A 15,647-nucleotide genomic window follows, 5' to 3' on the forward strand; every position below is an offset into this window, starting at 1 on the left:
AGACATTGCAAAGCCGACGGTATCAAGTTTGTGGTCCACATTATGTGTGGCATGTTGACCCTTACGATAAGCTTAACCCTTCCAGAATCATTTATTAAATCAAATATTAATGGTTTTTCCAGGCATGTTTTTTGGCTCGAAACATATATAACGAGCAGTGACCCTGCTGTCGTTGCAGGATATTACGTGAAAACGGTACACTCTACCATGGATTGCCCAAGAATCCTAAGAGCTGATCTTGGAACTGAAAACACTCACATCCGACAGATGCATCAGTTTCTTAGAAGGGATCATGATGATTGATTTGCTAAAGATATGAGTCATGCAGGGAACCAGTCACAATAACCAAAGGATCGAGTGTTGGTAGGGCATGCTTAGCAAACACTTCACTCAATTTTAGATAGACCTCTTCTGCCAACTGAAACATGAAGGCTATTTCAATGGAGGTCTTCTAGACAAATCACTGCTGGAGCTTTGCATTCTGAATATGATCCAGGTGAGTTCCACATGATCTGGTTTTAGAAAGTGTGATTTGTGCATACTGGTGTATGGAGGTAATCAATATTAGGTTATTAAAAGACTTTCACAGATTTCAAGAACTGGACACTGTTGTAAAGGAGTGGAATACCCATCGTATAACCCCCTCAAGAAATCGCCATGGCCCATTTGGATGCCCCTGCTAATGCACACTACACCACAGCTCCACCATGGAGCTAATAACTTCCCAGTAGAGGTGCCTCAATATGAAATTGATGTATGCAGTAGTGAGTACGTCTACAAAGGTCGATGCCCTTGCGACAAATCCGTGTTCGAGCTTGATACAGTCCTGATGAAGAGCGCCATGTCTGTGCCTGTTACTGTTGAAGAGGGAATGAACTTGTACAAAAGCCTCAGAAGAATGATAGTTGATGAGGTAGACCACAATACAGTGTTATGTGTCTGTCTTATACACTGGCATATACCAGTAAACATACCTTGATGTATAGCTGGTTATGTTCTTGCAGCAAATATTTAGTTAATGGACATGTTATTTCAGTTTTCAAAAGCCTTATAAATGAACCACAATAGTTGCATGATTGGTAGATGATGCATTTAGTAGGAAAGTAGGATTCTAATTCAATGGGATAACTGAAACAATAAACAAAAAGGAAGTGAGATGTCAAGTAAATTTTCTTAATTGTTTCACCAGTGATGTAAAAATGCAATTTTTGAAATATTTTGTAAAATCTCCTCCCACCTCGAATGAGACGAGTCTACTACTGCATACCTACCACATTAGCAATACATATGCATTATTTCCTAGTCCATTACTTCCATTCGCTAAATTCTCAATCACCAGCAGTGCGCCCTCACTAACTCGACTCCCGCAAAGGCGGCCGCCATGTTCTTGCGCTTTTTTGACGCACAAAGTGCGCCGAGGCCGCCAGGGGAGGGAGATTGGTAATCTGGTAGGTATGCAGTAGGAGGCTCAACCCACTCTAGGTTGGGGGAGAGTCTACTGCTTGCAACCTACGCAGATTACCAATGCATAGGCAGAGTAGCACCGAACCAGAGGACGGTGGGAAAGTGAGAGCGCACTGACAACCCTGAACACCAGGAGGAGTCACGTACAGCCTGCAGCGAACAAAAATGAGAAATTAGTAAAGGACTGCAAGAATTAAGCACAAAGAACAACTCACCATGTAAATGTCTTGAGTGCACCCACTTGCAGGGGGAGGGTCGGCCGTAACTGGAGCTACTGAGATCCCGTCCTGAGTACGACCAGTCTGTGAGAATGATCCCCCTGCAAAACATGACAGCGATAACAAGAGTTACCTCTTGTTGAGGGGGGTTTCCAACAAGCGGCTTTACAAAAGTCTGAAATCGGGACGCCTTTGAAATAAGCCCATGGGGAGGAGACAGCCCGAACATCGTGAGCACATACATATATTTGGCGTCGACTTTGGTCATCGCGGTGGCTGAAATAGCCTCAACTCTTGATCGACCCAGGATCAACCAGTTGTCCAGGTACTGAAAGATGAGGACGTCCGAACGACGAAGATAAGCCCCCACTGCTTGCACCACTCTGGTGAACACTCTCCATGCAGTGGAAAGCCTGAACGGGAGAGCGCAAAACTCGTAGGTCTGATCTCGATACGAGAAGTGTAGAAATCGTCGATCATCAGGATGAATGGGTACGTGAAGATAAGCATCCTTGAGGTCTATGGAGGACGCCTAAGCCGAAATGGAAATCGAGTGAAGAACTGTGCGGAGTGTCTCCATTCGGAAGCGCTAGGGGCGAATGAACTGATTGAGCGGCCTTAGGTTGAGAATTAGTCTCCATTTCCCCACATCCTTTTTTGGAGTTAGAAAAAAGGTGGACCAGAAACTTCTGCGGGCATAGAGCGTGGGAACTGGAATGGTAGCCTGTTTCTGCAGTAGGGATGCGATTTCCGACTCCAAAGCCTCGCGTTTGGACTGATTGAACTCGAGACAATAACTGTAAAGAAGAGTATCGAGAACCCATCTGTCCAACGTAATCTCCCCCAGAACCCTGTGAAAGTTAGAAGACAGACGCTAACGGGTTCGAGATTAACGACCGAAGGAGGGGTAAAGTAGTCACATACGCCGACCCCAAAAAGACCGCGGGGAGGGGGGGGGGCGGCTGCTGGCGACACCATACTGGGCACTGGAGGAAGCTGGGGCCCAGTAGCGTGTCTGTTCCCTGGCAGGTTACAAGGGTTGACGAGCGTGCCTAGGAGGCCCTGCAGGACGGCGTGTTAGAGGAGCAGAACGATGTGGAGGTCTTGGGGGAGCCAACGAGAAACACGGAGGCGAGAGTCGGTCGGCTGACGAAAGGAGATCTTCCAAGCATTATCAATCTGCTTGACCTCAGTTTCGAGGAGAGAAGTAAACTGGCCCGCAAAGATATCTTTATCAAACAGAGGGACGCTCTACAAGGCAAAATTAACTGACTCGTGAGGAATATTCATAGCAAGAAAAGCTGATTCCCTACGGGAGGCCGTAGCTCGAAGAGATACCTAGGCAAACTGCTCGAGACCCGTGAGCAAGGAATCGTCGAGATAGTGAAAGGCCATAGTCACAAACTCGGGAGAAATTTCAGAGCCCTCCTCACACGCCCGGGACAAAAATTCGGTGAAGAGGAGAAGAAAGGACATGCAGCGGATACCCAAGCGAGCAGCATGGTCAACATCTTTTAAAGCTGTCTCCATCCGTTGAAGATTCGTTGGCATACGTTAGAAGACTTGCCCCTGGTCGGAAAAATCTTATCTCTGGCCGCGTCTAGAAACTCTAGCACAGAGAGATAGTGATCAAAATCACCCGATGGGAACTTGAAAAAGCGGCGTGGACGGTAGCCTGAACTCCACCGCTTGGCCTTAGCCAGTTTTTCCATAGCGTCTATGCAAGAGCGGTTAAGGGGAAACTCCGGGAAGAGAGGAGATGACGACTCTCCCGGCAAACGACGCTTGAATGAAGGGCGCCCCCCGTCGTCAGTAGGTGCCGGAGTAGGCAGCCCCAGAATATGTATCATTTCTCGCTGTAAAAGACGTAGGGGAGACTCGGAGGGCGGAAGATCGTTCACCGATAGCGGCTCATCTTCGTCCGGAGATTGGCCTGAGCCAGAAATAACAATGAAAGATCAGGGCCAGAAGTGAAGCCCAACGTCATCCACCATGGGTTGAGCCGGCCCCGTATGGTGAGAGACAACCTGAGACTCCGCCGGAAAATCACCCGAACAGGCTTAGGGCGGAAAATAAGGCTCCGGATCCGGATGTATAGTAGCCGGAAGGAAAGGAGTAGGCGATTACCGCCAGGCAAGTTCCGAAATGGACTGAGAAAGGGCCCGTAGCGTATCCTTGGTCGAGGGGGAGCTAGCGCCTTTTGAAGCACGAAGTTTCTTCCTTAGGTGTTTAGAAGAATGATGTGAGGAAGACGACGTCGCAGACGATTTGCGTTTCTTCCACGAGGAATTCCCTGAATCAGACCGCCGGGAAGAAGGTTGGCCGGAGGGAGGCTCGGGCTGCGTGTCCACAAGAAGCGGGTCAAAGATAGCTGGAGACCGAAAACAACGATGGCGTAGCAAGCCTAAAAGTTTGGGGGAGGCGGTCCGGTTACCAGAGGATCCGACCCAGGTACCGAAACCGAAAGAAAACCCTGGGCGGGCCAAGAACGGGACGAACCCACTGATTTCTTGGTCACCGAACCCAAACGAGAAGCCAATATCGAGGGTAGGTGTGAGGGAAAAATTTCCAAAGGAAAGAAAATCAATCCTGCTCAGCCGCAGCCGGTGTAAGCACACAAGAAACATTCAACGTAGGGGTGTACCAACCGCTACACAGACTACGTGACGTGTAGTCATTAGGAGTGGGCGGAGTCACATCAAAACAACATGACTGTCAAGAGGAACGATCTGAAGAGTGCAAGGAAAAGGCCAGGTAATTCCATACTAGCGGGTAGAGATGTGAAGTAAGCCCGTAGGCAAGTGGTACACTGACACGGACAATCAAACAATGCCGTGACCACTCGTGGAACCCTGCAGAATGGCGTTGCTGGACTGGACGGCAAGCCAAATCGGGTAGGTGCGTGAATGAGCCAAAGACGCTTGAAGAAGGCCCATGGGCGTGCAGCTGATTGACCAGATGTGGGGACAGGCCGAAAGACTGCTGTGAGTAGCGAAGTAACTCGCAATGCGGGTATCGCACAGTCGTACCCCGAACCGACTAAAAGGAAGGGAACAGTAAAAAAACGCACTGTCCTTTTCCTAGGTTAGCAAGGACCGAAAATGCCGCACAACTGTCCTTACCCACAAAGCGATCCCAGCCCCCAAAACAGGCAAATTACAGTACTCGGAGTGGGGTTAGACACACAACTCTTAACAATTTCCCTCTGTAGAGCTTAATCTAATGCACAAAAAAAGAGAAGGAAGCACAGCCAAAGAAAAATCTTGTACACGTTTCACAATAAAAATTTTTTTAACAGTTCAAGAATTTTTCAAGACTTTGTATACAAATCGGTAAAGTTGAGGCATATATTTGTTCAAATCTTGTTCATTTTCAGGAAATTAGAGTTTATAATCTTCTGTATACTAATTACTCGCCGCATTAAGTATTGAATGAAAAATTGCCCAAACCTTTCATTATAGAATCTCGAAAATGCTTCGCGCATAAATTTCCAGGTCTACTGACTGCAACCTACACAGATTACCAATACATATGCATTATTTCCCAGTCCATTACTTCTATTCGCTAAATTCTCGATCACCGGCAGTGCGCCCTCACGCCCTCGATGTATGGTTGAAGATGTATGGTTTGTAATTTGTATTTTAATGATTGTGGCCAGGGAGAGCAAAGGCTTGAGGACATAGGGGACACAATCGCAAATGGCAGGAGTAAAGATCTTTATCCATTTGTCTAATGTACTGCTACTCAGGGATGCGTAGTAGGTAATACTTATCTGAAGAGAAGCCACAACAAGCAGCGCCACATTTGCATGAGTGTTCAACTTGACGCATTCATGCATTTGGCAAAGCATGACATTCTATTAGTCAGAAATGTTAATGTGAGTGTTCCACTTGTCCACAAATGTTGGGCCACTGTGGTAATGGCATTCAATCCCAGTTGCAAACCTGCATACAAGTGACATCATTAGTGACACTTTTGTATGTCATATGACACCTCTTGAAGGCGCACCTTTCACCGTCCAATATCTCAGGCATAACGTCCGATTGGATTGAAAGCCAAGAATGTAGAAAGACAAAGATTGTCAACGATGAAAAAAAGTTTTAGGCAAAGACAATGTACAGGTAAAAAGTGTAGTTTCTTCGATTGGTTTTGGTTAACAAATGTACCAAGTTGGTTCTTAATAATTTTGCAAATTGAAATTTATGAGGTAAAAAGCATGACACATTTTCCTGAGGCCAGGGTCAGATTATTAGGTCAACTGGATGGTGCCATTGCAAGATTCTCAAAGAGTGTAGTTTCTTCGATTGGTTTTGGTTAACAAATGTACCAAGTTGGTTCTTAATAATTTTGCAAATTGAAATTTATGAGGTAAAAAGCATGACACATTTTCCTGAGGCCAGGGTCAGATTATTAGGTCAACTGGATGGTGCCATTGCAAGATTCTCAAAGAACAGGCCGCTGCAGATCATGCTTTCATTTCATGCTTTTATTTCATTTACTAGTAGTCCTCTAATTTGAAATGTGAAACTAATTTTAAAAATTAACCTACTGAAAACAACAAATCTCTGCAACTCGTGTACTTTTTAATGTGGAAGCAAATGCTTGCTTTTGAGAAAGATGACGTCACTATGAAAAGCAAAGAAAAGGGCAATATGAAAACCACAAGGAAACAACTGTAAATGAAATGCACATTCGAGGGATACAAGTGACCCAAATGGCTTATAATGACACCTCTGAAATAACTATAATAAAACAACCATAATTACAGATAGCTCAACACTTGATTACATACATACATTCTGTGACAGAGCCCCCGCATATAAAGGTGATTTCACACCCCATACTTCACCCCATGCTTTGCCACTGGAATATGTTCATACATGTATCATGTTGGAGTCAAACAATACAGTGGACATAAAAGTGTACACTAAAATTAGATAATATGGTCCGAGTGGTTTGACTTAATATGACTGAGTGAGAAACGATTAGCCAATTAACCATGGTGGACACAGTGGATGGCACAATTGGAAGTCGATATGAGTAAACAATGATTTTCCCGAAACCAAAGAGTATCCTAATATTGTGTCAGTCGTACCTCAATCAGGCTAATCTTGAAATCAAAACCTCTCCAAGACCATTGCAAGACCACACAGGACAAGACTTATGACGTATTTTATTCAAACTTAACAAAGTCTTAAGTTTAGATTTCGTTTGTCCATATACTATCGGTACTTCAGTCAGCCGAATGAACTTGCCACCTTTTTAAAATTCCTGTACGATGGTACATGGAGCACGATGATTGAGTTCGAATGATTGACAGCACATGTATAGCTTTTTAGAGACTTTCAGACATTAACTGTATCAACAATGTCAGAAGTAATTAAAGTACTGTCTTTTGGTGCTCAAACCGAACATCTATAGAAGCAAGAATATTTTGGGATCCATGCCAAAAACCTCACTGCAGGGGCTGTCAGGCTTTGCGTGTTTCATTTATTATTACAAAGTTATAGCCAAAACAGAATATGGTTCAGTGGGTCCGAGATAACTTGGGGTGGGTCCAAGTTGACCGGACCTCTAACTGGTCACTTCACTGCCCGATGAAGCATTGTTTATTAGACAAATTCTCTGCGTTGCATCATTGAATAGGAAACACAAACTAGAAGGTGAATTTCAAACCACCAGTATTACGCAAAGCCATGGAAAAATGCATTTTTGAGGGCCACAATTGGTCTGCCTACTGACCTCACTTGTGTACTGTACAAGCACTCAAGAGCGTCCTGTAGCCCATGGATTTTTGCGAGACAAATTGCTTGAGCTGCGCTTCGAGGGTTAAATATGTAATATCATTTTTCTTGATTTTTCTCAAAGCAGTGATCTAAAAAAATGAGACGAGTTCGTGGAATGATACACAAAGTAACCACAAACCCCCAAATCGGCTAATGTTGACAAATTGCAGTACATGCATACATACTGCCTTTAATTTAAGATATGCAAGATCATTAGAAGTGCTGTTGCCACTTTTCCTTATCTTATCCAGTTCCAGATCGAGTCAGAAATCCTCCAGGCATTAATAAAATCAAGCAAGAAATCCATTTTCAGGTCACAGCCATCCTGTTTAAGCAGATATTCCGCTAAAGCACCACGTAACTGAATGTTTGTATTTTAAAAAATTGGAGAAATTGCTTAAACACTTTTGAAAATTTAGACTTGACGCGAACGCAATGACGTACATTAGGCACAGATTAATCGCAAATGGACCAATTTCCCGGAAATCACATCAAATCGATTGCGTGCGTGTTTACAATGTATTTAAATTAACACCGATAATGAACTAAGCAAAGCTATATGTGCCGTCTTTTGCGAATGTTGCGAACTGGAGACTCAAAAGGTCATTTCATGATTCGTCAGACATTCACTTTGTTTTGTCGAGAACCAGTTTAACTGTACAGTATTACAACATTCCTGTTACACTTTTTCTAAAAAAATGTGCATGTTTACCAGTAGCTTTACCGACCGCCAAAAAAAAAAAAGGCCTCCAAAAATTAACCCTATCGACTAAATGTTTCCTTCCCCAAAAATCTTGCCTTCGATTTGATTCTAAGAGTTAGAAGAAAGTGTTCAGGAGATGCCTTAGATTGTGCAGACAATTCGACCGTTTGCCAGCTCTACTTCGGACAACTCAACCGTTGAGACCACTCTGTTGTTAGTCAAGTCGTCCGTCAGGACAACTCACCTTTGACAGAGATAAATCGACTAGTGAAATCTCTACACATAATACGGTTATTTTCTGGATTAGTTTCCAAAAAGTAACCATGCGAGCAGCAAATTCATTTTCAGCCAGAACCATTGTTAAAAGCTGATTTTCTAATGAAAAATTTCTCAAATTTGTTTATAAATAAGAACTCCAATAAATTTAAAGCGTGGATCTTGTGTACATTATGACTCAAATTTTTCAGCTACACATCGCGAGCCATCAGCGATACTACCTTACACCGAACAGTTGACGAACCCATTACGTCACACACATTCTGCAATGCCCGTATAGTAAATAGAGGGATCACAATACAACGTTTTTAGCGTCGATCTGCGCACTTGAAAACGTTTGAAAACGAGGCTGTACGTGTCAGCTTCAATTCTTAATACGACCAGACGATTGAAAATAAGGAGTCAAGACACAAAATATATAAATTATATTAAATTCAGACTTTTCAGGCAGCAAATTTTTGTGGAAGAGTCAAGATGACTCGACAGGTAAAATCAAAAGAAAAAATAACGGCAATTTACCGCGAACTAACGTACCTGCGACGGACTTGTATCTGCATGTGCAGTGGGCGTGGTTTAACTGAAGTGGCGTCACACTTACTGCATGTACTGTGTTGACTCCGCGGGCGTGCGCGACGAGGTTCCACACAGAGAGCCTCGGTTTCGATGCCAATATGCGCAGACGGCACTAATGTGAAATCCCTCTACATGTATACTGTGTCGACTCCGCCGGCGCGTGCGACAGCGTTCAACACAGAGATCTTCGGTTTCGATACTGATATGCGCGGACAGCGCTCAAGTGAAATCCCTCTATTGAGTTCAAAACGTATATTGTGTGCATGCACTTAATGCGCGATCCAAACTAGGAAATAATACGCGTTCAGTTTTCGGCCAGTTTAAAGAGAACGGAAACTTCGAAAGTCATTTTGATTAAACAGACGTTCGATGCAAAAGTTTCTAAGACTGTGGAGTAAGAAAAAAGCATTTGGGATCACTCGTAGTGAGTAACATATCGTCCTGTAACTATTTGTCAATTTTTTTCTTCTACCGTGATTTTTGACAAACTGTTGAAACAATGTCAAAGTGTGAATCAGACATCTGGCCATAATTTCTTTTCTCAATGGTCGAGTTGTCCGAACTTGAGTTGGCAAACACTCAAGTTGTCTAGACCTCAGATTGCACAACAGAGCCTTAGATTGGATCTCACACTTTGGGACCCCAAGCCAAAAGGGCTTCTCGCTTTGCACTTCCATTGCCAGCTACCTTGCTAAAATACAAAGCTGTGGAAAACACTGCTTTTACGTGCTTAAATTTCAGTAAACGTATGATGCACATTTTGCAATTTACCAGATATGCCAAGAATTTTTTCACCAAACCTGGAACTCAAAATCATCATTGCGGTTGAAGACAATGAAAAATACCAGAATTGTGACAAAACACCATGTATTTCCAGCCAAGACAAGAAGGGCAGGCACCAGTTCAATCTGCAGGTACAAACAAGTGGATGTTAATTGTCAATACCAAGGAAAACACAACAATAAACAATAAAATCGAAAATATTGGGTTATTGTCCTTTTGTTGAACGGCAAACAAGGGGGCAACACTCACTTTATTTTATATCAACCACTTTTTTTTTAAATTCAAGGCTTTTACTGTGCAACTTTACCTCGCCACAGACCCTGACCGAACCCTTTCCACATAATGTAACCAAAGAGCCCAAATACAAGTTCTCTGTAAATACAGCAGCTACAAGTTTCCTGTGCACCAACTAACAACTAATTCAGTACATTGTGAAAAACATGCTATCTGCCCTCCACTGATGTGGCCCTCGTTCAATAACAGAACAGTACTATTTGAATAAATAGCTGTTTCTGTGCGAGAACTTCAGGGGGTAGGGGCATTTTTATGTATCACTCACAGGTGCACGTGTGTTTCTGTTGCCATATTCAGTCTTCATTTGACCACTGGGTGCATGCACCTGTTTGTTCTTTCCTTAGTGAACTTGTACAAGTATTTTAACTTCAGGTGAATACAAAATGTCCGTTACAAAAAAGTTTAACAGGAAACAAAGGTAAATGTACATTTACATCGACTTCATTAACCAAATTGCATTGCAGGATACCTTCATACCTTATACTTTATCTCATGACAAAGGTCTAACAACTTGATTTTTTTGGCACCCACAAATTACGCACTTGTTTCCGTAGCATCTTTGAAGGCCCATACATGTATGTACACGTGCATGTATCTTACCACTTTAGTGTGTGCGAACACCAATGGCAGCCCATATGCAGAAACTACAATTCCAGTAGTAAGAAAGATGCACAATTCACGTAGTGCGCTGCTTGCTGCTCCCAAGCTGTCAATGTTGGATATACGATTTGCTACCAACATTGGTACTGGAGACAGCACATAAAAGGTAACTACAAACATTGGCCACCACTGTCTGTGTAAAATCAAAGTATTAGGAAAAGAGTACTATAAAAAGCAGACAACTACAATCATATATACATAGGTAGATGGAAATGCACACAAACGAGTGATGTGAATTTTATGCTTGGACAATGTGCAGTATTACTGCTTTACATCTACTGTGGGGATACAGGTAGCATTTTAAAACCATGGTTCCCATAATCCCTTTTACCGCTGATCATATTTGATATATTAAAATGACACGAAAAAAATCCTGATTGCCCTGTCTGAAACACCAAAACAACTGTGGAAGGCCACACTTTTTGAAAATTCTTTGGCGGTATCCTTTCAACAGAAAAGCATTTATTTTTCTTCTGTTTTCCCCCACCCACTTCTCTTCTCCTCCAAAGTCCACAGACTTCGTACACCTTTTTTTTCTGGGAAAGGCTTCGGTCACTTTGCAAACTTGAATTTGTAACAAACTTCACCCCTATCTTGCAGTATAGATGTGTCTTGAACTATGTCATGGATGATGTTATAGTAAGTCAATGTGACAAGCCCATGTATATACCCAGAACAACATGTCTGACTGGGTCCAATCTTGGTATATGCACAAACCAAGATGTTTTGGATGTGAAACTTAGTGACACAGTGATGACATCATAAGATTTTTATCAATTTCTTATATTACATTATTTTATATTCTTTTTGATGGATCTTCTAAGCCAAACAGCGTTTTTCAAAATAAATTTTTGCAAACCTTTGGTAGGTCAACTGGTAGTCTTGGGTCCAAGACACCTTTTGCAGTGCTGCAATCCGATATATGTGCTTTGCATGCATAACTTAAGTGATTCATTGTGACAGTGCCCTCTTTGTAATATGTACAGCTACGCTTAAGTTTGTGATACATGTAGCTATTTGTCTAGTGATGGTTCAAGTCACTGATAGTGATTTGTTGTGAGATGGTTTGTTTCACTGAAGACACTACACTGTACAAAAAGGTCTTGGAACGAAGCCTAGCCAACTAGATGGGCAGGTTGTCTGGAAAATCTTGTGATGTCATAAAGTCAATATGATGTCATGATCAAATCGATTAGGTTGAACTAAACTGAAAAAGGACCAAAATTTGTAATAACTCATTTTAATTTGGGCTGTCCACATTTTTCAACATTTTCAAAAACAAACAAAAATGCTCCAGGGCTCCATTGATGGGCGGCCGCTGCTCCATGCTAATCCAGCCGCGTTTGAAAAGACGCCACTTGCATTCACTGGGAACAAAGGAAATTATGCAACACCTAACAATGCTAAGCTCTCTTTACAGGGCAACAGGCCTGGCTGAAATATTCAGGAGTCAATGATTGTGCCTGTCAGCTTAGATGAGCCACCAAATAGGCATTTGTGTGGGTGTAAACATCCAAATTCCAGGATTTTGAAAACTGAAATTCTTGATAGCCCATATGTGTGCACTGCATTTTTAAAAGCACCCGACAGCGGGTTAATAAAGGACAAAATATGCAAGAATGAGCCACTTTATTTCTAAGCCCTATAACAAAGCACTGGATGTCATTCCTCCTGTTATGGCTTATGAAAAACTTTGCTTGCTCAAATGGCACCCAGGTGAATTACATGTATAATGTTACATGCGTATTTGTGGTAAAGTTCTCCATCTTGCACCAATTTGCGGCGCTATACCATCTTTGATTTACTCAATTAGCATACATGGTCATCATTAAAGGATCCATGAAGTGAATTTCTTAGAATCACTTTCCATTTATCTCTGTTCTCTTCTTTAATGTATGAAGACTGTTTGACTTTTTTTTGAGATTCAAGCACTTCTAGACAAGTGAAGGCGCTTTCAGTTTGTATGTTTTCATGTTTAAATTGTGAACTTCAAATTTGCTATCTGAAAACATTTCTGTGAAAAGGTTGCTTGCTTGCTTATTGCCATATACATGTAATTAAATAACAATAAATTGCCAAAGGAAATGAAATCTATGATAGCAGAGTTTTAAAAATCTAGAAATTTTCTGCACAAATCAGTGCAATATTGAGGCTTGGTGCCTTGGATGACATCATCATTTTGCTCATGAAAATTATGAAAATGCAAACATCCATAAGCATAAAATCCAAAAACACTCCAAAATATGGGTTGCAATTGTAAAACAAAAATTTTCATTCAGGTAGCTTGAAACCAAGAGGTGCAATTTCAAGGGTATTAATACAATTTAGTAAAATATTTCTATTTTATGGTCCCTTTAATCTTTTTGATTTATCCTGATTGCCAATGCTTATTGTTCATTCCTGTTTCTTGTACAAACATTATACACCTACACAAAATGCTGTACACACTATTGTTTCTACTAACAGCTAAAAGGGCAAGGGATCTTGTAAAACCCACAAGCATACTTAGTCATACTGTCATTTGTCAAAAAAAGTTTCTCAGTATGTAAGTTACCGGTAACAAGGTCAAGACATGACTAACATAATTTCCTTTTAGACGTTTTCTTACTGCAACAACATACTATTTCTCTTTTTTTTAAGGCCTGCATTATGAACAGTTCATCGGGTCGGTCAGTTTTTAGATCAAGGTACATGTAGTTACTGTTAGACCACCACACAAAAAAGGACAATATGCCACAACATACTATAAATTAGTGACTACAATACCTTTAAAGGCCAAGACAAATATGACTATTACACCCTAAATGTTACTGCTGCACAGCCAGGCTTGTACAATTAGACCTGATGTAATTCTCTGATTGGCTGAATCCTCTGAAATCTTTTAAAACCACAATGGTTGAAAATTCTAGAATCTCACTGGCTAATCCTGTCTACACCAAATCCCTCTTTTGCTACAAAATTGCCAATAGGATTTCCTATGTGTTCTCCAAAGAAAAAAACAATGTGCAGCATGGTGAAAGAGTCCTGCAAATTCTGCACCCAATTAAATTAGGGGCAGGATATTGCAAGACCTTTTGCTTACAAACAACTCAATCACTGGTAAAATTAAATAAGGGAAGGATAATGAAAAAGACTTCAACTGTTTGTCCTCACAATTTGATGTTTTGTTGAAAGACACTCTTTGTACTGCAAAAGTAAAGAAACTCCCCTCCCCGGGCTCACCAAAAAAAGCTCACTTCGATCCACAAACCCCAACAGAAAAGTACACGTACCCAAGCAAACCCAACCAAACTAAACCCCCCCCCCAAAAAAAGAGGAGTGCATCTTGTACACTGCAGAGCCCAGATTATGCTACAAAGAGCCCAAGTTGTGGACTGCTGTATGCGCAGTATTGATCAGTGAAGTGTACAACCAAGAACTTATAGTGTAAATAAATAATTCCTACCAACTACATGTAAATCAGTTCTCATTGATCTCGCTGATAATTCCTGTTTTTTGTATTTGGTAAATCCATATCGGTCAGCAGAGGCAATTCAGTCATTGGTACAATTCCACAACAACTTCCCTATAGGCCAATTCAATCATTGGTACAATTCCACAACAACTTCCCTATAGGCCAGGGCGGACAGCTGGAACATTCGCAACATGGCGGGTAGCACCCAAAACGAGCCAATGAATACAACTGCGACGTGCACGAGCTTACGTACATGTACTGATCACAGAAAAAATTGAGAAGCCGGATCCTCTGACTGGCTGGTTTGTGCACGTCACCATGGTCATAGTTTTCATCATCGCCATGTGGTTGCTACCCGCCACTTTGCAAAACTCATGGATGTCTGCCCTGGCCTATACCTTGTCAAACTCAAAAGATCTTGTAGAATTTAGGTTTAGGTAGGGACAATCATCAAAGACTACTACATGTACATGTACTACCTATCCTAATCAGGTAAAACTTAGACTGTTTGTTTGGAGATTTATACCACAGTACTTACTGTCCCCATGTCGGCAGTGCACATGACAGGACCACTAAGAGAATGCCAATTGAAGCTGAGAAGGCCAAAGCAACCAGGCTGAAATAAATGTCAATGAAAAAATAATTAAACTATATGTATGAAATAAGTATTCCACTCATCCTTTGTCACAGCCCTCAAGTCTTTAATCATCCAAAATTCATATACACATATACATTATTCATAAAACTGTCATTTTTAATATATGCCATAGCCTATATGTTGATTCTCATGCTAAAAAATGTCCCTGTGGCTTATATTCTGGGCGGCAATATACAGCAGCATTTGAAGAATGACATCAGTCACTGAAGAGGCAGATGTGAGACCCAGCCTGATCCAGGCCACGGCTGGCCGGCCACACGTGTAAGTGACGCAGCACAGGGACAAGGCAGTCATGTCATCAGTCATTCGTTGGTTGCCAATTACATTGGCTCTACTCGCTTGTTGGAAATACAGGAAACAAGTCCAGAGGACTGAATAAATGTACTGTAAGTGCCATTCACACCTCACAAATTGTGTGGTGCATCTGTTTGTTTTGTCTACGAGTTTCAGTACAGATGTGTGAGTACAGGTGGTGCGTAAAATGGGTATGTACATGTACAATACATTTGCGATGGCCCCGATCACATGATGGTGTAACCTCACGTGCTGAGAACTTACTAATAACCAACCAAGGACACCGATAGGTACAGCATTTCAGCTGCAGAACAGTACTAAGTTCTCACTGCATTCAATTGTGGGTATTAGGGGTGTGCATTTGCGGGTGTTTTTAGAACCGAGTACCCGTTTTTTGTTAACATCGGGTACCCGGAAAAGAGATCGCCTAATAACAAATGGCATTGTGCGCAACCCGGTGGATCATGTGCCCGAAACACGGTTC

The 15,647-nt window shown here is 42.0% G+C and overlaps 2 protein-coding genes across 6 annotated transcripts in view; one reads left to right on the plus strand and one right to left on the minus strand.

Annotated features, from left to right (window-relative positions):
- The window catches only part of LOC110988044 (serum paraoxonase/arylesterase 2-like), a 190,888-nt gene that overhangs the window by 1,951 nt on the left and 173,290 nt on the right, over positions 1-15,647 (plus strand). The window lies entirely within an intron of this gene.
- LOC110988045 (leptin receptor overlapping transcript-like 1) overlaps positions 6,154-15,647 on the minus strand; it is a 48,518-nt gene continuing 39,024 nt past the window's right edge. For 2 of the 4 annotated variants that reach the window (XM_087144542.1, XM_022251257.2), the window contains exons 2-4: positions 14,750-14,827; positions 10,698-10,890; positions 6,154-9,928 (exon numbers count right to left, since the gene is read on the minus strand). In XM_087144542.1, coding sequence (XP_087000668.1) covers positions 9,812-9,928; positions 10,698-10,890; positions 14,750-14,827 — 388 coding nt within the window. In that variant the 3' untranslated portion in view covers positions 6,154-9,811. Of the gene's footprint in view, positions 9,929-10,697; positions 10,891-14,749; positions 14,828-15,044; positions 15,381-15,427; positions 15,478-15,647 lie in introns of those variants that run through there. The other 2 variants (XM_022251258.2, XM_022251256.2) reach the window with 2 other exon arrangements.

This window comes from Acanthaster planci, linkage group LG12 (genome assembly GCF_054643075.1).
Source record: "Acanthaster planci isolate LZ-2023a linkage group LG12, COTS_SCS, whole genome shotgun sequence".
Classification (NCBI taxonomy): Eukaryota; Metazoa; Echinodermata; class Asteroidea; order Valvatida; family Acanthasteridae; genus Acanthaster; species Acanthaster planci.